The 25,967-nt window shown below is 42.1% G+C and overlaps 1 protein-coding gene across 1 annotated transcript in view; it reads left to right on the top strand.

The window, feature by feature from the left end:
- Nol10 (nucleolar protein 10) overlaps window positions 1–25,967 on the top strand; it is an 89,321-nt gene that overhangs the window by 21,528 nt on the left and 41,826 nt on the right. Inside the window, exons 11-13 of the mRNA XM_026394503.2 lie at window positions 1,248–1,397; window positions 4,148–4,214; window positions 8,685–8,737. Coding sequence (XP_026250288.2) covers window positions 1,248–1,397; window positions 4,148–4,214; window positions 8,685–8,737 — 270 coding nt within the window. The remainder of the gene's footprint in view (window positions 1–1,247; window positions 1,398–4,147; window positions 4,215–8,684; window positions 8,738–25,967) is intronic.

The following is a 25,967-nucleotide window of genomic DNA, read 5'->3' as shown; positions in this document are numbered from 1 at the left end:
TGCTCTAATTTTAAAAAAAAGGTGTGTGTGTGGGGGAGGAGGCTGGTGGGGTGTGGCTCACTGGTAGAATACTTGTCTACCATGCATGAGACCCCGAGTTTAATCCCTAATACTACAAAACAAAACAAAAGAAGAAATATTTCCCCTGTGCGTTGTCTGAGTACTGTGGAGTTAGAGATAACAGTGGGGTGGGCACAGGCACTTCCCCCCATATTCTTCTGTTGGTGCGTTGTAATTGTACATAATGGTGGAATTTGCTGTCCCATGCATGTCTGTCAGAACCTGCACACAATGTAACACTGTAATTTGGCCGGGAGGGCCCAGGGGTTTTCTTGGTAGGGGTTTGGAATGGCATTTTCCAGAGAGTGTGGAACAGAGATCTGTGGTCAAGAAATGGAAATATAGAATTTTGCCCTGCTCCTATTCTTGGAAATTCATAGTGGGTTTAAACACATGTCAAAGGACCTGAGAATTCCTGCAAACAGGAAATGTGGTCAGGAGATACTTTCAAGATTTGTGTATGCAAGGGACCTTTTGGTCACATAGCACTGTTAGCCATATCCCTTGCAGTGAGACCCTCAGAACCTCCATCAGCAGGGCTACTCTGAGGTCTGTCTTTCCTTGAAGGCAGAGCCCACATGCTTGGAAGTTTTCTTTAAGTCCACAAGAGACCTGAAACCCACCTTTAATAGATACTGCCTCTATCATCCTGTGCTAGAGGGGGCCTGTCACCCAGGACTGAGATTCTACCTTCCCTAGGCCCCCTTGCCTCTAACAACAGGGGTTAGAAGAGATTTCCCTGCTACCGAAGTTGTGCCATGCTGCCACTGTCGGCCTTAACCTCCCAGGCCTGTTTCATTATGTCTTTCATTCACACATCAATTGCGATAGCAGCAGTTGGACATAGTAGGCCCTCAGTGTGTATATTTGTTGAATTAACAAATGAAAAAAATAATTATGGACTTCCAGTTATTTCTTTCTTAGTATAGATCAGAAGTTTTCAAGCTTAGTGTATGTAAAAAATGTCTCTCAGTTTTGAATTCATAAACTATACATTCTAAGGGTAATTTAAAAGACTTCACTAGATTATTGCTGGTAATGTTAGGACTCTGAGTAAGGGTGTTGATTGTGTTCATGAAACGGTAATGAAACAAACAAATGGCTATCATTCTAACTTCCATATGTTTCTTTCTAAGGTAAATGGTTTAGTTTGTTGCAACAAAAGTAACTTGTTTTTTTTCTTTCAGGTTTTATTATATGATCTTCGCTCTGATAAGCCACTGCTAGTTAAAGATCACCAGTATGGTCTACCCATTAAGTCAGTTCATTTCCAAGAGTCATTAGATCTGATTTTGTCTGCAGACTCTCGAATTATCAAAATGTGGAATAAGAACTCAGTATGTATTTTTTTGTTGGAATTACTCCCGTTTTTATTTGTGTGTGTTCCCAATGCTCTTGTGCTCCCATTGCCTCTTTTGAATGATGTGGGTTCCTGAGCAGGAGATTATGAGGATCCACATGGGAGCCCTAGGAGGAGGCCAGGTGCTTATGTGATGTCTGTGCTTAAGAGGAGCAGTCGTGCTTGCACCTTCTCCTGAGGTTTTCCAGGGTTGCTAGTCCTGGGGTGCATTTTTGATGTTGAGTTAGGTGGATAGAAAATCATTGTTTTAAAAAGTCTATACCTGAGATCCTAAGCCTTTGTCACCACCCAAGGAAGGATCTTCATGGACCATGAGTTATCTTTCCATGTCAGTGTTATTGTAAATCCCAGTTTTATACGTTTCCCACCTTGAACAGGTGGATTTTTAGAGGCGGCACCTTTATAACGATTTTTAACAATATTTTTCTTAAAAAATAATATTTTCTCTTGAATATTTTGATATCCCTTCCCTTGGTTCTTAGTGTTATTTAAAAAATAATAAAATTCAGTATAACTGGCTTTAACCCCCTTCTGCTTTTTTCATTGTATTTATTTATTTAATTTTACTTAAAAAATTATTTTTAGTTATAGGTGGACACAATATCTTTGTTTTATTTTTATATGGTGCTGAGGACCAAACCCAGAGCCTCACACATGTGAGGCAAGCACTTTCCCTCTGAGCCACAGTCCCAGCCCCTGCTTTTTTCATTTTAAATAGTAGAAGGTAAGTTTATCAAGTAAGTCAGGGAAAAAATGTATTCAGTCTATTAGTTTTTTTTTTGCATTTAATTAATTAGAAACCTATAATCTTAAATTTGTTTTTTAAAATAACATAATAACCGCAAAATAGCATCCGTAGTTTAAAAAACAAATTATCCCTGAGATGAGGGTGGGTGGAAGGCCCACGGCCTCTGCATTAATCACCCAGAGGTAGCTGCTGGTCTCACAGGAAGCTGCAGAGCTCAGCTCTGTCATCTTGTTCCCTTGTCTCTAGTTTTCAGACCATTACTTTGGTTTTTAAGTTCCACTTTTTGACTCCTGAAGTGTTGAACTTACTTACCTTTTTTCCCCCTCTGCATTTGCTCTGGAAGTTTAGAGCTGTTCTTAGGGGGTTTGCTTCTTGAGCCCTAGTTCTGTGAGTTCCTTGTGACTCTTGAAGTGACTCAGGGACAATTACCCTGATAAGTGCCCAGGAATCAGTTGAGCTGTGTGCACTGTGGGCTTTGAGTTTGCAGGAGGTTTGCTTTCTCAGGAAGATTCAGCGTGTCTTAGATCAGGATTTTCTCTGCTGCTTTTTTGGCAGTCCAAACTTCTTCAGTGTTAAAAACACTATTCTTGCAGTAGGGTGGCATCCCAGGGGCTCAGGATGCTAAGGCAGGAGGATTGCAAGTTCAAGGTCAACCTCAGCAACTTAGCCAGACTCTGTCTCAAAAATAAAAAACAAAAAGGGCTGGGACTGTCTCTCAGTGGTAAAGAGCCCCTGAATGAATGAATGAATGAAATAAAACACTTTTTTAATTACTATAAATGCATATGTTTTTATTTTAAAAAATCCATACATACTGATGCTGAGGAAGTTACTTTGGCCTGGCTTCTGTCCTACCTAAAGGCAGCAGCTTATCAATTTAGATATTAGCGTGTGTTCCCCAGACTCTTCAGCTGCGTCGAGTTTCCCACAGTGTGGATTTCTGTAACTTTGGTACCCCTTCTTTTTCTGTTATAGTTTCCTTTCCCTTCCTTTCTTTCCACTTCCTTTTTATCTTAGGAACCTGGAAAGGAAGAGAGAGAGAGCTGTGTGAGTGTCACTGTTGGCTGCTGCTGTTCACGGAGCTTGAAGTGACCCCCTTGCCTGGCTGCAGTGCCACTCCCTCCCACCCTGGGGACTCGTGTGGCCAGATATTGGTCTTCTAGTAAAAACTAATAGCTGCAAGAGCTGGCAGAGCTCTTCAGCATCGCAACTTAAAACTTCAAACCGTCACACTGTAATTGCTACAGTAAATTTTACTTTGGCATTTTTTGTTTCTTGTGACTAAATACTTCCTCTTGACTAACTCCCAGGTTGCTTGGCTTTGCGTGACTTGCCTGCCTTGTTTATCTTTCTCATCACCCTTCTCCACACCCACCTTCTTCTGTCAGTTTTTTTTTTTACTTTCCTCCTTTTTTAAATATAGCACACTACCTCACATTTAAAATAGGAATATTTTGGCCTTATCTACATAATAACTCGGGCCTTATGTATTTGTAGACTTCTTTTGTATTTCACATCCATTGTCTTGGTCCCCTGTGTCCTGAATTTGAAGTGTAGGAATGGCAGATGTCCTCATTTACCATGGTGGCTGTTCTCCTCTGGGTTCTTTGAGTACAAATTAAGTTGGGAATATGTCACAGATTTTTTGTAAAGTTGCAAATTTTTTGTAAAGTTGATGTGCAATTTATTTTATACTTTGCCCCTTTTCAACATATAGGTATCATCTTTAAAACCCTGGGGCTTTTTTTGGACAAGTCACCTCTCCAATTTGGGCTTCAATTTCTTCATCTCTAAAATGAGAACATTTGATAAATTAATACACAAATTCTCTAAGATTTTTTTAAATATAGATTTCTTCAGTTAGGTTGTTTTGTTTATGTAGCAGCAGGTGGTTGAGTTACATCTCCATTTTCTTTATGTGACATTGCTAAAAATTATCTTTAACTATTTAAATAATCCTTCTTTGCTTACTGTTTTAGGGGAAAATATTTACTTCCTTGGAACCAGAACATGACCTTAATGATGTTTGCCTGTATCCCAACTCAGGTACGTATGATGTAGCACACAATGTTTGGTGAGACAAATGTTGGCTTTACATTTTTTAGCTTTAAACTAATTTTACTTCTTAAGATAGAGTTTGACTTGGTATTGGGTATTTTATTTGGAAGAATAAAGAACAGGAAGTGATATGCATGATTCAGAAGAAGGTACTTTTAATGACTCAGTCCTCATCCCACCTAGCTATTAGTAGAAACTAGTAACAATATTTAGGTAGGCGGCAGGTGAAATGCTATTTTGGTGTGCTCCTTAACTCTTTTATGTGATTAGTAATAGTGGGTGGAAATTGAGGTTAGAGACTGGAGGAGGCTGGAATTGCCTAATAATACACATATGGCTCATGAAGCCATGGGGTTTGGGTTTGTTCTCTGTTGTGTGCCGTTCAGAAAACAATATGATAGATTTCCATGTTGAACAATACATTCAAGGCAATGTGAAGACTTTGGGGGTATGAGAGAAGAATGAGAACAATTTCTGCTCTTGAAGTGGTATATTCCAGGTGTGAGCACACACAAATAATTCTAATGCAGGTATACATAGCAGAGCACAAAGAGTTCTGTCATGTATGTGTGGACACACGTCAGAGGGAACACTTTTTACCCAGAGTACTAAGAGAAGAGCCTTAGAGGAGATTTTGTTTGGCATGAGTTTGGTGCAGTGAGTGAGGTTGAATTAGAGGGAGACGGGGTCGGTGATCCACTGAGGGATTGTATATAATCTTTGTGAAAGAATAACAAGGAGGATGGGGCCCCTAGGGCCTCAGTGGGGATGGGAGACTTCACACCTGAGTTGTGGTGACTCTGGGAGGACTTGTGGTGGGAACAGGTGGAGAAGGTCTAGAAGTGACATGCTGAGTGACTTGGGGTCTGTCTGTCATCAGAGCACTTGTTTTGGTAAAAGGTGGATTGGTTTGAAACTAAAATGACAGGAAGTGGTGCTTGGAGTTGAGACAGGGAGGACAGGTGAGCCAGCAAGTGGAGAGAAAGTTTATGGGTTCTTTTCTAACATTTGAGTGTAGGTGGTATTGGGACAATGGGAGTGCCTGGTGAGTCTCAAACCTGGTGGCCCATCAAAGTCACCTGGAGAGCTTTTCAGCTGCAGAGCCTTTGTGTCTTCTAGTTGTACTGACTGATAGGGCCCAGAAATGTGTTCTTAACATCCTTCCCAGGTGTCTCATGCACCAAGCCCTGCATTGGCCACAGACCTTCACCAAAGAGCTGCATCTGGTGTACTGTAGCAACTATCCAGAGATGAACAGGTATGCAGAGAGAAAGTTTTGAGGCATGTAAATAGAGATTATCTCAGAAGAAGCAGTAGTGAGTAAGATCACCAAAGAGGAATGTTTGGAGTGAGACAGGAGGATTGTTTAGAGAGAGAAGGAGCCAGCAGAGAAAACATCATAGGAGTGGACAAGTAACCCTGAACAAACTAAAATTTTTGAAGCTCAGAAGAACTTTAGGCATGAGAGTTTCAGTGAGCATTGATCAGAAAGTATAGGTATCACAGAGGTTGGAACAGGAAAGGAAGAACTGAGACTTAATTGAATCCTATGATACTGTCAATCTGGATACTGGATGCTGTAATATAAATTTATTATTTTTATAACCCTACATATTCAGTGACCCATAGTCTTTCTTTCTTTCTTTTTTTGGTGGGGCGGGTATTGGGGATTGAACCCAAGGGCGCTTTACCACTGAGCTACATTCCCAGTGCTTTTTATTTTTTAATTTTGAGACAGAATCTCACTAAGTTTAGGGTTTTGCTAAGTTGCTGAGGCTGGCCTCAAACTTGTGATCCTCCTGTCTTAGCCTCCCAAATTTTGGGATTATAGCTATGTGCCATTATGCACCTGGCTTTTTCTTTTTGTCTGTTTTTTCTTACCTCTTAGATCAAAGCAATTGGATAATTTGCCAGGACTGGTTACCCTGCTGGTGTGTGGCAGGGCTTTGGTTAGGATCTTTCTGAAATGGGTTTATCCTGGTTAACACGTTAAGAGAGAGAGAAGTAGCTAGGGATCTTGTTATTTGCATTTCCCCTGTGAGAGTTTGAAGGCTCTTATACAGTGGGAAGGTGGTTGCATCCTGGAGAGTTCAGAAATACGTTGCAGGTGAAAATGCTGCAACCCTAGTTGGGTTATTGAAGTGATAGGGGCTGTGGGTTGGGAAGGTAGCTTGGTGGTAAAGCACTTGCCTGGCCTCTGCGAGGCCCTGAATTCAGTTCCCAGTACTGCAAAATAAAATAAAGGATCTGGGCTCAGTGTGAAGTGAATGAAGCAGGTGAACTGAGGTTAGGACAGGGTCGAGGAGTGGGATTGGCTGGAGAGGGAGTGACAGTCTGAAGAGTGGCGGAGAGTAGTGAGAGAACCTCACTCCAGATCATTCCTCCATCTCTTTTTCCCTTTTCCATGACATTGACCTTTCTGAGATCAGGCCAGCAGTCTTGTAGAACGTCCCCCTCCTGGACATGTATGATTGATTCTCAAGATGTTGTTTAACTAGATCCTCCAGCTCTGTTTTTATCTAAAATGACAGGGAGGTCTAAAGGCTGAAGTTTAGGTTTAAATATTTTGATGAAAATGATGCAAGACTGCTACAGGCTGAGGTCAGTCTGCAGCTAGCTGACCGTCCCCGAATTGGTAAGGATGAGGCTGGTTCGCTTGTTAGCAGGAATCTCTATTACCAAGTATGGTTTTCTTAGATTTTTAGAAGTGACATTTTGGACAGAGGAACATTGTATTGTCAGATAACTTACAAGAGTCATCAGACATAAACCAGCTGGCCCAATCAGTGCGGGGCTCTGTGCGACGGCAGGCGCGGGCAGATGAGTCCCTCACCTCTTCTCAGTGGCTTGGGCCTGAGCGTGGTTGATTCACAGGCTTTGCTTTTTCTTGCTTTGCCACACCTTTCACCCTCCGCGCCACTCCATATGTTTTATGCTTAATCACTATGAGCTTAATCATATTTTTGAAAAGCTAAAACCTCCTTGTTTCTTTATCTGCTCACTTACTCATTTTGGAGTAATTAAAGCCTAATCATGGTGATTGTTTTGGAATGTTTTTCTAGTAGTAAGGTGCTCAGGATATTGAGAAATGATTCTGCCTTTCTGGTTCTTTTTACCGCCTCGCTCTTCTTGCTTATTCAGCCCTCTGTGCGGTTCTCATGTGTCAAGCAGCTGCTCTGTGCAGGTCAGGGCACTTACAGAGGCAGTGGGACTCTGTGACATTGATGTGCATCAGATTCATGACACAGGAAGCTTAGAAAGCTTACGTGTGTCTGAGTCCCTTCCAGACCTCTGGAAGAAGGATCATTGGTTTGAGAAACCATTGGCAGAGACAAAAGATGGGCTTTGGGCTCAAGAAAGACCTACTTCAGGGTTAATAATTACACCAATATCCCAGCCTCAGCTTTCTTGCCTTTTTTACAGGGCTGTCGGAGACCACGCATGCTGTTAAACGTAAAGTAGCTTTTTATCCTACAGCAGCGTCCTCTGAACTCATGGAAATCACGTGCTCACTTCAGTCAGGAGTTTACACAGGGGGATCCCATCCCTGCTGTACCTGTGGTGCAGTTTTGTTCTCAGAGCCTGAGCTGTTCAAGGCAGTGCTTCTGTGCTCCTCAAGTGTTTCTGGTAAAGGACTAGATGATGTTTCTTTTTTAGAGAGTTGTGTGTTTGCTGAGATACTCTATGTGAGAGTGCTCAGTATATTATCCTGGACCAGCCCAGTGTTTGCTGAGTTCAGTTTTAGAGTGCAGCAGTCTGGAACCGAGGCTACGAGGAGGCTCAGCAGGTGTGTCTCACCACATTGGGGAGCTGCCCCCCAGAAAACTTGGGAGGTGAGGGATGTGTTGAAAAGTAGAAGAGAAAAGATAACAAAACTGAGACATCTGAATACCCTGGTATCAAATAGTCTAGAGCCAAAGAATAATGGCTCTTTAGGTAGTCACTGCTACTAGTGTTACGGAGAGTCATTTACGGAATTCCAGAAAACTGGCCTTCCTTCAGTCGTGCTTGCTGACAGTGCTGAGCCCTCAGAGACTAAACCAATCATTCTTTCTAATTTACAGAAAGAAGTTTTTCTTAATTCCTCATTATTACTCTAATAAAATAGTACACCAAACTACCTTTAATTCATCTGTTTGAAACTAAGCATTTTGCTAAACTTGGTGTAACTCTAAGCACCTCATGGTGAGAACTTGTTGTGAATTTAGCTAGCACAGCCTGGTGTTTCCCAGATGGGGGAGTTGCTGTTCTGAAGATTGAGGTCCTGTGTCGAGGAGGGGCAGCAGCTGAAGCCAGGACCTGCTCCAGGGGAGCCTGGCTTCCAGGCGTGGTGCTTCTGCTGGACGCTGCACAGTGAGCACCGCAGGCCTTTCGGAATGAGACCCTGAGTAGAGAAGGGTACTGCCCCTGGTGTTTACTTCCCCGTGTGTTTACTTTCCCCCGTGTGTTTATTTTTAGGAATGCTTTTCACTGCCAATGAAACCCCCAAGATGGGCATCTATTACATTCCGGTAAGAAATACAAGTCAGAGTTATAATATCAACAAGGCGAGTGAAGGGGTCAGTTTTGAACAGGTGTGTGGGGACTGGGCTTTGTGTGGCTGTGTCAGTGACGCACAGCAGATTCACTCGTGGGTTGAGCTTGCCTCCTGAAACGGGTCAAGTCCAGACATTCTTACAGGAAACTGTTTTATATCGTGTTAAAGTAGACATTCTAAGTATTTATCCTTTAGAGTTATTCTTGGTTTCAAGCATTTCAGAATCTTAAACTTTCAGCTGTTGATCAAAAGACCTAAATCTGGAAGCCTGAACTTGTCCTGTCATACCAGCGCAGTTTGTGTCTAAAAGAAGCGAGACCCATCCGAGGTCGACATGGCCCTTGATAATCTGCCCTGATTCTTTCCTCCTTAAAGCATTCTTCTTTTATGCCAGAACCTTCCCCACTTTACCTCTTAGTTTATAGTGAAAAGAAACATAGAGGAATGTCATTTCCAAAGCAAAAGGATACAGAGTATAAAGTTGGGTTATTAAATTACTGAGATTTGGGGGGAAGGAAAATGGGGGATTTGCAGATCAGAACTTGAGGGAGGTGAGCTCTCCATGACCTCTTTCACCTCCATTGATGAAATTACTTTCTATTTATGATGGTTCTTTTGAAGTAGCTCAACTATGTGAAGTATTCCGCCTGACACTTGAGTTGCTGTGGTCTCAGGAAACCAATGTTGAAAGCACTTTGTGATACTTCTTTTGATTGGTAATGAAATGAAGGCCACTCATATTGGAGCCTTTGGGTTTACCTGTGTTCCTTTCTCCTGGGCTCAGCGGCTCCCGTATTCCCATCAGTTGACCTACCTTTCCTTGTGTTGGTTGTTGAACAAGTGTATGTTGGTTGCATCAGCTGCGTGTCAGGCACAGTACTGTGTGCTGGCAGTGTGAGTGCCCAGGAGAGGTGTGGAGAGACTCAAGGTTGGTTATGTGGGCCGGATGGAGGGGTGGGTTGAGTGGGATGTGGAAAGGGCGGGGATCTTGGCAGGAGAGGGAGTGGTGAGTTCAGTGCTCAGGGAGAAGAGCCAGGTGAGGAAGAGTCTCATGGCCAGGTATAGGAACAAGGGTCCGGAGTGCTGGCAGCGTCCTCGCAGAGAGTGATAGGATCAGATGTGTGTTTTAGAAAGGTTACTTTGGCTGCCACGAGGAGAATGGGTTGGACAGGAGTGGGCTGGGGTGGTCTACAGGAGGACAAGAGTGCCTGCCTGGCTGCGCCAGGCCTCCCTTTTTAGCGCTAAGAAGTCCAACCTGGCAGGCACTCATTTCAGAGGGTTCGTAATCCTTGAAGTGTCCAGTGGTGTATCTCAGAGGTGTTCAGTGGTTAAGACTTGTGTAGATCACAAGAAATGCCTCCCCTCAGCCCAGGGTTACCTCATTTTCTCCCCATTTCTGCCCCTTTGGGGAGCTGTGGGAAGAGGCAGAACACACCAGCTTGAGGTAAGTCAGGGAAGACAGCTGTCTTCATCCTCCTCCAAAGAGAGCTTACCATGTTCTCATCTTCGGCTTCATCTTAGGTCTCTTCCCCATGTCAAAAATGGACTAGCAGGAAGGTGAAGGCAAGGCTTTTTCCTCCTCAGAAGGGGCTGAGCAGGCCAGATCCACCTGTGTGGGGTGGAGATGGGCTTTGGAGATGGGCTTTGGAGACTGGCAGTAAACCCTCCATGAAGACACATGAAGCTGGGGCAGTGGGGTGGAAACGGAAGGGCTCTTGAGGCTGTAGGATAGACTTGATGATCATTTGGTGTGAGGCAAAGAAAGAGGAAAGGATCAAGGACGACACCCCGGTTTCTGCTTGGGCAAATGTGTGGATGCTGAGGTCATCCCCAGGCCACGAAAGGTGGAAGAATATTAGAAATTATTTTTTTTATATTTTTGCATTTTATAAAATGACCTTTTGTAGAAATAGACACAGCTTTTTTGATTTGCAAGCAGTCTATGCATTTTTCTATTCTCAGTGCTTTAAAAGTATATGGAAAGCAGTATGGAGATTTCTTGGAAAATTGGGAGTGGAACCACCATTTGACCCAGCTGTCCTTCTCCTTGGTCTTTACCCAAAGGACTTAAAAACAGCACACTGCAGGGACACAGCCACATCAATGTTTAATATCAGCACAATTCACAATAGCTAAAATGGAACCAACCTAGATGCCCTTCAGTAGATGAATGGATAAAAAAAAAATGTGGCATATATACACAATGGAATATATTACTCAGCAATAAAAGAGAATAAAATCATGACATTTGCAGGTAAATGGATGGAGTTAGAGAAGATAATGCTAAGTGAAGTTAGCCAATCCCAAAAAACCAAGTGCGAAATGTTTTCTCTGATATAAGGAGGCTGATTCATAGTGAAGGGACCATGGGAAGAATAGATGAACTCTAGATAGGGCAGGGGGGGGAGGGCGGGGAAGGAAAGGGGCGTGGAGTTAGAAATGATGGTGGAATGTGAGGGACATTATTATCCAAAGTACATGTATGAAGACATGTGAATATACTTTGTATACAACCAGAGATATGAAAAATTGTGCTCTATATGTGTAATAAGAATTGTAATGCATTCTGTCATAAAAATATTAATTAATTAAATTAATTTAAAAAGTACAAAAATCATCCTGATACTGCTATCACTACTAGTAATACTTGGATGTTATACTACTGTTAATATTTGAATGTATTGTCTTTCAATTTATATTTATAATGTTACACATGTGAAATTGTATTTACTATACAAATTTGTATCTGGGTTCCTTAAGTTAACCTTAGAAATATAGTACCAAGGTATTAAAATTACCAAAAGCATCTTTAGTTACCTCCATTATATTTCATTGCTTGGCTTGTGACGTATATGTTATGTTAGAACTGTAGGAGACTTCTGATTTCCTGGGTCTGTTTCTTTGGGTTCTTGTTGCTGTTCCAAATGATGGAAACTTGAAGCAGCAGGAGTGAGAGGAGCTGGTAATAGCCAGGTGGTGAGAAACTGCTCTCTAGATCAATGTAACATAGGACTCTTTAGTTTCAGTTTCATAACAGGAAGCTGTGACAAAAGTCCAGCGCCCTCGCCTGCTGCCTGTGCGTGTGGCTCAGTTCCTGCAAAGTCGAGTGCTGTGTGCAGCTTGCACTGCCATGCTCCCTCCTGACCAGGCCTCTGTCCTGCTGCCCCTGCATGTTTTATAGCAGCACTTGTCTTTGCTTGGAACCTGCTCTTTGTAATACTCCATCAAAGTGCAGAGAGCCCAGGGGTCTGAAAGGCTGCCATTTTTCATAAGATTTTATCAGACTTACAGAGCTGATATTTGGCTTGAAGTTTCATCTGAGGCCTATGGAACCAGAGAAGTGTGTGTTTAAGACATTGTGCCAAGTGTAGGCAGTCTGGACCGATTTGTATTAATATCTTATAAATCAGGCATGAAATACTCTCCACCCCACTTTTGGGCCATGTAAAAATGAAGACAGCTCAATGTACTTTCAGCCTGTTCAGTTTTGCCTTTCTGATACCATGTTTCTTGAATACCTGAAGTCTTTGTAGATTAAGGCAGTTCCTGATTTATACTACCTGCTGCCACTTCAGTAGCTAAGTAGCTAACTAGTCCTGGGCAACCAAATGGGGTTTTTTTAGCACTTGTCCCATTTTCTGAGTGACCTCCTTTTTTCCTTCAGAGGTGGGACTCTGAGGTACTGTTTGCTTGCTTGCTTCAGAGTCTAACTCATTTTCAGCTCCAGAGACTAATGCCAGGATATTTTGTTTTCCTCTAAAATTTAATTTAATCTCAGCTTAGTGTATCATAAGGGACACCTTTGGCAGCTATGTAGACTCCAGGGAATCCAGTCCCCTGTGGCACCCACCCCCAAACCCAGCCCTGAGGTTGATACTGTTGCTGTAGAAATGTTTGCAAGTTCCAAGCCTCTGATGCACAGTTAGCTTCTGCAGCTGCTGGGCACTTGGTCATTGGGTGTCTGCTTGCTTGGTAATGTGGATGTGTAGAAGGAAAATGTATTATTATTATTATTTTTTTTTATTGTTGGTCGTTCAAAACATTACATAGTTCTTAATACATCATATTTCACAATTTGATTCAAGTGGGTTATGAACTCCCAATTATACCCCGTATACAGATTGCTGAATCACATCAGTTACCCTTCCATTGATTGACAAATTGCCTTTCTAGTGTCTGATGTATTCTGCTGTCTGTCCTATTCTCTACTATCCCCCCTCCCCTCCCCTCCCCTCCCCTCTTCTCTCTCTACCCCTTCTACTGTAAATCATTTCTTCCATTTGTATTATCTTGTCTTACCCCTCCTTTCCTCTTATATGACATTTTGTATGACCCTGAGGATCGCCTTCCATTTCCATGCAATTTCTCTTCTCACTCCCTTTACCTCCCACCTCTCATCCCTGTTTAATGTAAATCTTCTTCTCAAGCTCTTCATCCCTACCCTGTCCTTGTTTACTCCCCTTATATCAAAGGAGTCATTTGGTATTTGTTTTTTAAAGATTGACTAGCTTCACTTAGCATAATCTGCTCTAATGCCATCCATTTCCCTCCAAATTCTATGATTTTGTCATTTTTTAATGCAGAGTAATACTCCATTGTGTATAAATGCCACATTTTTTTTATCCATTCATCTATTGAAGGGCATCTAGGCTGGTTCCACAGTCTTGCTATCGTGAATTGAGCTGCTATGAACATCGATGTAGCAGTGTCCCTGTAGCATGCTCTTGTTAGGGCTTTAGGGAATAGACCGAGAAGGGGAATGGCTGGGTCGAATGGTGGTTCCATTCCCAGCTTTCCGAGAAATCTCCATACTGCTTTCCAAATTGGCTGCACCAATTTGCAGTCCCACCAGCAATGAATAAGAGTGCCCTTTTCCCCGCATCCTCTCCAGCACTTATTGTTGTTTGACTTCCTAATGGCTGCCAGTCTTACTGGAGTGAGATGGTATCTTAGGGTAGTTTTGATTTGCATTTCTCTGACTGCTAGCGATGGTGAGCATTTTTTCATGTACTTATTGATTGATTGCATGTCCTCCTCTGAGAAGTGTCTGTTCAGGTCCTTGGCCCATTTATTGATTGGGTTATTTGTAATCTTATTGTCTAATTTTTTGAGTTCTTTGTATATTCTGGTTATTAGGGCTCTATCTGAAGTGTGTGGAGTAAAGATTTGTTCCCAGGATGTAGGCTCCCTGTTTATCTCTCTTATTGTTTCTTTTGCTGAGAAGAAACTTTTTAGTTTGAGTAAGTCCCATTTGTTGATTCTAGTTGTTAACTCTTGCGCTATGGGTGTCCTATTGAGGAATTTGGGGCCCGATCCCACAGTATGTAGATCATAACCAACTTTTTTTTCTATCAGATGCCGTGTCTCTGATTTAATATCAAGCTCCTTGATCCATTTTGAGTTAACTTTTGTGCATGGCGAGAGATAGGGATTCAGCTTCTTTTTGATGCAAATGGATTTCCAGTTTTCCCAGCACCATTTGTTGAAGATGCTATCCTTCCTCCATTGCATGCTTTTAGCCCCTTTATCAAAAATAAGATAGTTGTAGTTTTGTGGATTGGTTACTGTGTCCTCTATTCTGTACCATTGGTCCACCCGCCTGTTTTGGTACCAGTACCATGCTGTTTTTGTAACTATTGCTCTGTAGTATAGTTTGAAGTCTGGTATCGCTATACCACCTGATTCACACTTCCTGCTTAGCATTGTTTTTGCTATTCTGGGTCTTTTATTATTCCATATGAATTTCATGATTCTTTTATCTATTTCTACAAGAAATGCTGTTGGGATTTTGATTGGCATTGCATTGAACTTATAGAGAACTTTTGGTAATATCACCATTTTGATGATGTTGGTTCTGCCTATCCATGAGCAGGGTATATTTTTCCATCTTCTAAGGTCTTCTTCTATATCTTTCTTTAGTGTTCTGTAATTTTCATTGTATAAATCTTTCACCTCTTTTGTTAGGTTGATTCCCAAGTATTTTATTTTTTGGTGGGATATTGTGAACGCAGTAGTTTTCCTCATTTCCGTTTCAGAGGATTTGTCGCTGATATACAGGAATGCCTTTGATTTATGCGTGTTGATCTTATATCCGGCCACTTTGCTGAATTCATTTATTAGCTCTAATAGCTTCTTTGTAGACCCTTTTGGGTCTGCTAGGTATAGAATCATATCATCTGCAAATAGTGATAATTTAAGTTCTTCTTTTCCTATTTTTATGCCTTTAATTTCTTTCGTCTGTCTAATTGCTCTGGCCAGTGTTTCGAGGACTATGTTGAACAGAAGTGGTGAGAGAGGGCATCCCTGTCTTGTTCCAGATCTTAGAGGGAATGCCTTCAATTTTTCTCCATTCAGAATGATGCTGGCCTGTGGCTTATCATAGATTGCTTTTACAATGTTGAGGTATGATCCTGTTATCCCTAATTTTTCTAGAGTTTTGAACATAAAGGGATGCTGTACTTTGTCGAATGCTTTTTCTGCATCTATCGAGATGATCATATGGTTTTTATTTTTAAGTCTATTGATGTGGTGAATGACATTTATTGATTTCCGTATATTGAACCAGCCTTGCATCCCAGGGATGAATCCTACTTGATCATGGTGTATAATTTTTTTTGATATGTATTTGAATCCGATTCGCCAGAATTTTATTGAGGATTTTTGCGTCAAGGTTCATTAGAGAAATTGGTCTGTAGTTTTCTTTCTTTGAAGTGTCTTTGTCTGGTTTCGGAATCAGGGTGATGTTGGCCTCGTAGAATGAATTTGGAAGTTCTCCCTCTTTTTCTATTTCCTGAAATAGCTTGAAAAGTATCGGTGTTAGTTCCTCTTTAAAGGTTTTGTAAACTCTGCTGTATACCCATCCGGTCCTGGGCTTTTCTTAGTTGGTAGTCTTTTGATGGTTTCTTCTATTTCCTCTATTGTTATTGGTCTGTTTAGGTTGTCTATATCCTCCTGACTCAATCTGGGCAGATCATAAGACTTAAGGAATTTATCTATGCCTTCACTATCTTCTATTTTATTGGAGTATAAGGATTCAAAATAATTTCTGATTATCTTCTGTATTTCTGAAGTGTCTGTTGTGATATTGCCTTTTTCATCCCGTATGCTAGTAATTTGGGTTCTCTCTCTTCTTCTCTTCGTTAGCATGGCTAAGGGTCTGTCAATTTTATTTATTTTTTCAAAGAACCAGCTTTTAGTTTTGTCAATTTTTTCAATTGTTTCTTTTGTTTCAATTTCATTAATTTCAGCTCTGATTTTAATTATTTCTTGCCTTCTACTTCTTTTGCTGTTGTTTTGCTCTTCTTTTTCTAGGATTTTGAGATGAAGTATGAGATCATTTATTTGTTGGTTTTTTCTTTTTTTGAGGAATGAACTCCAAGCAATGAGTTTTCCTCTTAGAACTGCTTTCAATGTGTCCCATAGATTCCGATATGTTGTGTCTGTGTTTTCATTTAACTCCAGGAAGTTTTTAATTTCCTCCTTAATGTCTTCTAAAACCCATTGATCACTCAGCAACCTATTGTTCATTCTCCAAGTGATGCTTGATTTTTCCTTCCTTCTTTTATCATTGATTTTCAGTTTCATTCCATTATGATCAGATAAGATGCATGGTATTATCTCTACCCCTTTATATTGTCTAAGATTTGCCCTGTGACATAATATATGGTCTATTTTTGAGAAGGTTCCATGTGCTGCTGAGAAAAAAGTGTAACTACTTGATGTTGGGTGGTATAGTCTATATATGTCAATTAAGTCTAGATTGTTAATTGTGTTATTGAGATCTATAGTTTCCTTATTTAACTTTTGTTTGGAAGATCTGTCCAGTGGTGAGAGAGGTGTGTTGAAGTCTCCCATGATTATTGTATGGTGGTCTATTAGACTCTTGAACTTGAGAAGAGTTTGCTTGATGAACACAGCTGCACCATTATTTGGGGCATATATATTTATGATTGTTATGTCTTGTTGGTGTATGGTTCCCTTGAGCAGTATGAAGTGTCCTTCTTTGTCCCTTTTGATTAACTTTGGCTTGAAATCTATTTTATTAGATATGAGTATGGACACTCCTGCTTGTTTCCGCAGTCCATATGAGTGGTATGATTTTTCCCAGCCTTTCACCTTCAGTCTATGAATATCGTTTCCTATCAGATGCGTCTCCTGTAGACAGCATATTGTTGGGTCTTGTTTTGTGATCCATTCTACTAGCCTGTGTCTCTTAATTGGTGAGTTTAAGCCATTAACATTTAGGGTTATTATTGAGATATGGTTTGTTCTTCTATCCATATTTGTTTATTGATGTTACTAACCCTGATTTGTTATCCTCTTTGACTACTTTCCCCCCTTTACTGTCCTATCTCCCATTGTTGGTTTTCAATGTTATTTTCCATTTCCTCTTCCTGTAATGTTTTGCCAAGGATTTTTTGAAGAGATGGTTTTCTAGCTGCGAATTCTTTTAACTTTTGTTTATCGTGGAAGGTTTTAATTTCATCTTCTAATCTGAAGCTTAATTTCGCCGGATACACGATTCTTGGTTGGAACCCATTTTCTTTCAGTGTTTGAAATATGTTATTCCAGGATCTTCTAGCTTTCAGAGTCTGTGTTGAGAGATCAGCTGTTATCCTGATTGGTTTACCCCTAAATGTAATCTGCTTTCTTTCTCTTGCAGCTTTTAAAATTCTCTCCTTATTCTGTATGTTGGACATTTTCATTATAATGTGTCTAGGTGTGGATCTCTTATGATTTTGCACATTCGGCGTCCTGTAGGCTTCTAGGATTTGGGATTCTGTCTCATTCTTCAAGTCTGGGAAGTTTTCTTGTATTATTTTACTGAATAGATTGCTTAATCCTTTGGTTTGGAGCTCTGTGCCTTCCTGTATCCCAATGACTCTTAAATTTGGTCTTTTGATATTATCCCATAATTCTTGGATGTTCTGCTCATGGTTTCTTAGCAGACTTGCTGAGCGGTCTATGTTCTTTTCCAGTTGAAATACTTTGTCTTCATTGTCTGATGTTCTCTCTTCTAAGTGATCTACTCTGCTGGTAGTATTCTCAGTTGAGTTTTTAAGTTGGTTTATAGTTCCCTGCAGTTCTAGAATTTCTATTTGTTTGTTTTTTATTACCTCTATCTCCCTGTGAAATTGATCTTTTACTTCCTGGATTTGTTTGTCAATGTGATCTTTCATTGTCTGATTTTGCTGTCTCATGTCTTCCTTGAGACTCCAGATCATCTGAAGCATATAAATCCTGATGTCTTTATCTGACATTCCATCTGTTGCAGCTATTACCTCTTCTAAAGTTGAGTTGACCTGCATTGCTTGTGGTCCTTTCTTTCCTTGTCTTTTCATACTGCTGGCGTTTCTTTCTGCTTGGTGCCACTGTTGTGTTTTTGAAATTTACCCCCTATTTATTTATGTTGCTCTTTTATAGTTGGGAAGTCTCCCTTGCAGGCCGGGTATTGGCTGTGCTCCTCCTCTAATTTTGGTGGTCTGTCTACCCCGCTGATCGGTCGCAGGTCTGCCCCCGCAGCGGGCACGGGTGGTGGCTTTGCTCTGCCCCCACTCCAATTGTGGTAACGTAACTACCACACCCTGGGATCGTTGGTCCTGATCTGGATGTGGGTGGCGGCTCAGCTGGGCCCCCACTCCAATTGGTGTGACGAGTCTACCCTGCTGGCAGACCTCTAGGCCGGTGGGTCGCAGTTCTGCACCGCCCCCACTCCCAATGGGGGTACCTGACTACCTCTCCAACGGGTCGCTGAGCCCCCTCCGGACCCGGGCGGCGACCCTGCTCCACCCCCACTCCAACCAGTGTGACGCGACTGCCTCGGTGTTACGTGTCCACCACGCTGGCAAGCTACCTGGCCTGTCTTGCCAGTTGGCGGCAGGTCTGCCCGCCCTGCTTGCTCGGATGGCAGCTCCGCACAGCCCCTACTCCAAATGAGGTTACTTGGCTACTGCGCCGTGGAATCGCTGTTCCTATTCTAGGCGTGGGCGGCTGCTCTCTTCAGCCCCAGCTGCGTTTGGGGTGTCATGGTACCACGCCGGCGGGTCACTTGGCCTGCTCTGGGCACAGGAGGAAGCTCCACTCTGCCCCTACAACACCCTGCCGGACCCTGATTGAGAAGCAGTCACCGCCGGTTCCCTAGCCTTGGGCCAAAGCAGCTTAGGTAGCCGGAACCCCGCCTCTCCGATCTGATACACTCTCCGCTGGGAGCTGGCTCCAGGGAGCGACCCCCACGGGTTCCCCAGCCCCAGGCCAAAACTGTTCCAGGAGTTAGAACCCAGTCGCCCCAAGCTTAGCGCACAGCTCCACTTGGAGCTGGCCTCCGCCGGCAGTCTCCGCAGTTTCCTCAGACCTGGGCCAGGTTAGCCCCGGGAACCCGAATCCAGCTGCTCAGTGCCTGGCGCACGCCTTGCCAGGCACGAGCCTCTAGGAGTATTCTCCACAAGAACCCCCGCCCCGAGCCTGAGCAAGAAATCTGTCTGCTAGACGCAGGCAAATACCAGCCTGATATCACCTGTTCGTAGTTGAATGGGCTGAGATCAGTAGAACACGGGGATGATTACATCATCTCTCCGAAATGGCGGCTGCTGTCCTCCACTGTGGTCCGACCGGTGTCTGGAACCAAACTGGGCCGCTTCTCTCCTCTGTTTCAAAGCCGGAACTCAGCACTAAGGGCTCCGATGTACCACTGGCGGGAGCCTCCCTGGATCCGTATCGCTGTTCCCCTGCTCCGGCACCCTGCCGCTCCCCGGTGCGCGCCACAGACTGCAGCCGCGGGGCGATCGCCTGTCAGGCTATGCGACCCTCCGTGCGGGGAAATGGAGCTCTCAGAGCCAAACTTCGCACGATGGAAATCTGTCCACTAGATTCTGGAGCACCTCAATTTCACTGGAACTTCCCAAAGATAGCTTTCAGCCGTTTTGCATCGTCTTTCTCCCACTTAGTGACGCGGCGCCCTGGGGTGATGCAGTCCCTTCGCCGCCATCTTCTTTTTTTCAGGAAAATGTATTATTAATTGTTTTGAAAGCTCTTTGATTTAGAAGAACAAAAAGGATTGAGTTAGCAAAGCATGTAAGTTTCTGGTTTTGTTCTAAACATATAAATTTAAGCTGCTATAAAGATCATATGCAGTGTCTCTGCACCCAGGTTTTATACTGGTTGTTAGGTATTTATTTTAAAACTTTTTCTTAGGAAAAACTTGTATATTATATCTGCTAAAATGTTTTATTTATAATGAATCAACAAAACATAATGATTGATTATTTTAGCATTTACTATTTAATTTAAAACTTGGAAAGTACTTTTGGAACCAAAGACCCTGCAGATGGGGCAGAATTAGAAACAGGAAGGATGATATCTAACCTACACTAGTACTTTTGTTTCTAGTATGAAATGGTCCTTGAATTCCTCCAGCATAATTCATAAAACACCCCAAACTCTCTCTTGAAAATAGAGGAGACTGAGTGTGGAAAAAGATGAAGTCTTGGGAAACACTTGCTTACCTTAATTTTTAACTACACAGAGCTGGGGTGCGGCTCAGTGATAGAGTGCTCCCCTTGCATGCATGAGGCCCTGGGCCGAATCCCCAGAACTTCAAAACACCCCCCCACACACACACACAACCCTTCTGGAGACATGCAAAGCCAAAGGCAGTGCACAGCACATGCTGCACAGTGTTGAAGGTGGCAGGGAGCAATAGCTTAAGAGCATCTGGAAGCCATTTGTAGACAGGTGACTGAGAAATGTTGTGGTAAATATATGGATAATTGCAGTCTCGAACATTTTTTGTTGTTGCTTAACAAAGAAACAAAACTAGGTGTTGGAATTTGTTTGTTTGTTTTTTGATCAGTATTTTTTCTCTGAGTACTTTTGTGCCAAAAGCAAGTTTGGGTACAAACGATTTTAACTGCCCTGTATGTAGTGAAATGAATTTGTTTAGTTGTAAACTCAGTCACTATGTCAGATTGTCTCTTTGTGGATAGTTTTTGGTCATATCTGTGGGATCCTCTTTATAGATGACATCTTTTTCAAGTCCAATATTTAAAATATTCGTTTTCTGGCATGCTGTGATGTACATTTCCTGAAGGCTAAGAACACAGCCTCACTCTTTAACTCTTAAAGCAGATGTCACTTTGCCAGCCATCCAAATTAAATGTTGGTTTAGTTTAATATTAGGTTTGACAATATCTTGAAATTAAGTATCTGAAAATCCTAGGTGGATAACTTCTCTGCTCTTTTTCCTATTTTTATTTTGGATTTTCCTATATTATAAAGTAAATATGGGAGGCCAGCGTTTCAGCAAGGATGCACTGAGCACTGTGCCCTGGGAATGTGCTGGTGAGTTAGTCTATCCCTTGCCCTTGTGAGCTCGCGGTATGGGAGGGGCCAGCAGACATACAGCTAGGTGCTAAGAAAAAGGATGCTGGGGTTCAGTGGCCAAGGAAAATGCTTAGGGCAGTCCAGGGTCAAGTACTTAATATCAGTCTTTTTTTAGGTAGATATTTTATCATTTTACTTCTTACATAGATATTGTATATAGGTATTGTATATGTATATATTTTTTCCACTCTTTGAAGTTTAAGACCAAGGACTCAGTCTTCTAATGATGATACACACCTAAGGAAAATGGTAAATGACACTATTTGGAAATTTTGGAGAACAGCAGAGTGAGTAGTGGCCAACAGTGCAGTTTTGCTTTTCCAAGACAGTTGATCAGTTGGAACAGCCAGCCAGTCTCTCTTTCCTCACTGACATATCTCATATGCCTATTGCTCTAGTTTATGTCCACAGTTGACCAGGCCTCTGTGCCTCTTAGCAGCACAGATTAACCAGACTCTTTCCTAGAAAAATATGAAAGGAGAATATGGAAGCAAGGGCTTTTGTTGTAGCTTTTCTGGAATTTGTGAAAAGTTGCCTTTACTTGCAGGGCACAATAGACTTACCTGTTTAAAAGATTGGAAACAATACCTGTCACTTTTCTTCCTGTGCTTTCCAAGGGAGTGCTAGAAGTGCTGTGTGTGTGTTCCTCCTTAAAATTTGGGTGAAGGCTGTGGCTCGTGCCTGTAATCCCAGCAACTCAGGAGGCTGAGGCAGGAGGATCACAAACTCAAGGTTAGCCTCAGAAACTTAGTGAGACCCTGTCTTAGCAAATAAAAAGGACTGGGTATATGGCTCAGAGGTAAAGTACCCCTGGCTTCCCCAATACATTAAAAAAAAAAAGGATTTGAGTTCAAATGTGACCACTAACCATGATGGGTTCTATCGATCCCTGCCCTCTCAAAGCCAACCGTGGCTCGTGCATGTTTGCTCATAAGATACTGTGCAGAGTGCCCAGGTGAGTGGTCTTATTGGCCTGCTGGTGTATGTTGAAATGGCTCTGAGTATATAGGTGTCCATGTAAAATCCTAAAAATTTCTACCTAAAAATGCTCATTTAAGCAGATAGATGTTAGACATGGTGACAGAAGTAATTTTGTTAGAAGTTACTGTTTTATAGTTTATTAACAACATATTCTCTTGAAGTTGTACCAGATGCAAAGAAAACTATCCCTGAGGAATTGACCAGTATACAAAGAATATCCAAGACAGAGCGTAAATTAGACACATAGGAAAGGGAAGCTTTTGAAGTGTAGAACATTAGAATTGGAAAGGATCTTTGAGGTCCCCTAAGCCAGGATTCAAGTTGTTTGTTCAGGGTCAGATGACACGTTGGTGCAGAACTGGATCTAGGAGGCATTTCCTTACCCTGCATCACAGCGAAGAACTTAGATACTGGAATTAGAATTAGTTGGACCAGAGTTTGAAAACCACCTTTGCCACTTAGAAATTTTGTAACTTTAAATGAGTTCTTAATCCTCTCTGAACCCTAGTTTCTTGGACAGGGAGAGAGGGAGAGCAGGAGCGGGTTTGAATGATCAGGCCACCTGTGCCTTTCCATGGGCATATTATGTCTTGAGAGGGGAGAGCAACCGCCATGTGCTATCAGTTTCCTGTGCCTGCTGTGTCTCCAGTGGTGCTAGTTATGCATCCTATGGGGAGCGCACCGAGAAAGCAGTTCTCTTGTTCTTTCTAGTGTTCTGTGCTGAGGTGAGGAATACTGTTTAAAAAGGCTGTTATTTCTCAGCGCATGGTGATGCCACCTTGAGTGTGCTCTTGGTAACTTGCAACGTGGGATATTTTTTTTTTGGTGTGACATGGTCACAGGATGAAAGTTATTCATTGTATCTGGTGTCACTCCAACGCCAGAGGAAACTATTCCAAAGGGATTCTCAAGTTTATTTTAATTGTATTCCATTTAGTCCTTCTGCTTGATTTAGAACCCGATTTCTATAAGAGGTTAAACCAATGAAATTGAACTTGAGAAACATTAGATACAATGGGTAGAATAGGAGAAGGGGAAAGATTCACAACATAAGTTAGCAATGGGTGAAATGGGCCTTAGGAGCAACATGTTAATTACAAAAAAGAGAGAGATGTAGGGGTTTTTCTTGCCAGCAACCTGCACTGATGAGATGAGCTGGGATCAGAAGAGCTGGCTGCAACATTAAGCTAAGAAAACAGTGAGAAAGCATAGGACACAGAGGATAGGACAGCTCTGTGACCTTAAGGTCAGCTTCCATGCTAGAAGACAAGAGAGTATGCCCCCGGAATCTCTTTATTTTTATGGCGGGAGGTGGGGAGACACACAAAGGAGTTTCGATAGAATATTCTTCACAAATAAGGCAGGGGATAAGGTTTCAAAGCAGGGGTAATGCCCAAGTCCAGAACTGAAGCAGACTTCTTTGCGGAGTGAAGGTGAAGGCCACTTACTTCGAACAGCAAGTCGCATGCGATGCCAGACAGACACTCACTTTACACAAGGCTGAGAGGGGATGCTTAGCTCCTGGGCAGGTGGCCTCCCACAGGCTTTGGTCTTAAGCCCAGGGTATAATATTAAGTAGGATTTGGCAACAGTCCCTCCCATTAATGGGGTGGAAAAGGACAAAATGCTACCCAGGCTGTCCTGGTTGTTGTGAGTTGAAGAAAGCTCAGCCAAGAGTTGTGTTATCACAGGATGTAGGGAAAAAATAAAATCCTGAAAGAAAGGCGCTGTAGTGAGTTGGAGTGAACGCTGGGGCATTGGGCGAAGAGGTTTTCTATTACTGAGTCTCTAGGAAGAGCTATTGGTCCAGGGCCAGGGAAACACTCGCCTCTCAGAGCTACTTACGGAAGAAAAGTCAGTCTGAGTGAAAAACATGATTCACTTTAAACTGAGTTCAGAGATGCATATTTTTTAGATGTCTTGATTCATAGTAATGCAAGGGGACATATGCTTCATTTTATGATCCAAGAAAGGGATGTTTGATGTAAAATCAAACCTGTAGGAAAGATCTGGAAGGATAAGACACCTTATGGAAGGTAAAAGATCTAATTTTATGGAGAAAAAATGTGGGGTACTTACCAGCAAACCCAGCAGGTTAGATTCCAAACTCGAAACATTTTCACTCGCTTTTCCTGATTAACAGAAAGGGAAATGTATCGCTTTTTAGTGTTTTTCCATACTAACCCAAGTTCACAATAAACCTGTCATAATGGAATTTTATGTATGAAATTGCTATGTAAGGCAGTGCTGCTCTGTCTGGGGTTTTTCACTTACATATTCATGACTGTGGAATGGGAAGTAAGGCACAGAGGCCAGGTGGCTGTGCACATGCTATTGCAGTGCAGACAAGTTGTTTGTGACTTTACAGAGGGGAAATGGGGCTTCCTATGTAATCTAAACACTCTCAGCCAGTAACAGTATCTATGGCATTTTTTCCAACAAAGGAAATCCTCTCCATTTCCCATCACAATTATTGGGGCACAAGAATGGTAAATATACAGAGAGCACTAATGTGTGAAAATCAGGAAATAATCTTCTGAGCATCCTGTCACATATTCTAAAGTTTATTTCAGTTCTGAGTGGGCAAAAATTCATGTAATTTCCATATGGAAATATTTGATGTACATATGGCATATTGTATTATGTTAGTTTAATATATCAAATGATAAATTTTTTTTGCTTTATTAAACAGGTGAATGTCTAGCTGTCCATTATCTTGAAAATAAGTGACGACCTCCTGTTCATTCACTGGTTTGAATCTATTAGTGGCAGAGGCCTGGCTTCTAGCCTCTGACTTTTCCTCTCCCTTTGTGCTCCCTTAGCTCTTCTTGTTTTAGATAAGATAGATTGGGAAGTAAACTCCAGATTCCATTGTCCTGTTGGTGTGGCCAGTCAGGTGGCAGGGATAGAATATTGTGCTCACGTAGTGATTGGTTTTTGCATATGAGAATCATGTGGCACTCTCTTTGATTAATATGCCCATTACCTATTTTTTGTTTTATTCCCTTAACAATAGAAAGCAGGTAACTGGGCATGGTGGCACACATCTGTAATTCCAGCTACTTGGGAGGCTGAGGCAGGAGGATCGCATTTGTAGCCAGCCTTGTCAACTTAGACTGTCTCAAAAGGCTGGGGATATAGATCAGTGGTAGAGCACCCATGGGTTCAATTTCCAGTACCACAAAAAAACGGGGGGAAGTGGGGGCAGCAAGGCAGATTATACAGATAGGCAAGACATTTGCGCCCTGTTCTTTGAAAATATCCAGCTTGTATAGAAAATAATAAAGTCTGAGGACTTGCAGTGCCTTTACTTTGATTCAGTGTTCTCAGATTCTAAGAAAGTTTGCCTGCCGAGACCACTGCTGGGCGACCACTGCTGGGCGACCACTGCTGGGCGACCACTGCTGGGCGCAGCCCCTGTCGCAGCAGCAGCTTTGTGCCCCAGGTGCCTGGACTGCTGCAAGCGCTCATTAAGTCCGTGCTGGTTTGAGGAAATGAAAATACTGTTAACACTTTATTTTTATAAACTTTTTATGAAAAAGTGTCAAATATACATAAAAGTGACAGGAAGTATGTGGAACCCTTCATCTGCCCATCCCATTGCCTCTCTGTTCAGCTCTCCTTCATGCTTGTTTTGGTATTGGAAGTGGGCTTGACCTTACTAGCGCTTCTAGAAGGAAGTTGTTGAAATTGATAAAATGGGAATAAATGCTTGATCCTTATGTGGGTACATATCTTCAGCTAGGCTTATTTATGTATTTACCTTCTTGAGAAAGAGGACAGTATTCTTGGGTGGGCAAAAATTATATATGAATGTTTGTAGTGCAGCATACTGAAAGGAGGAT

The sequence above is a fragment of the Urocitellus parryii genome, chromosome 12 (genome assembly GCF_045843805.1).
Source record: "Urocitellus parryii isolate mUroPar1 chromosome 12, mUroPar1.hap1, whole genome shotgun sequence".
Taxonomy (NCBI): domain Eukaryota; kingdom Metazoa; phylum Chordata; class Mammalia; order Rodentia; family Sciuridae; genus Urocitellus; species Urocitellus parryii.
Note: the sequence above shows the minus strand (reverse complement) of the source record. Positions and strands in the feature narration are given on the sequence as shown.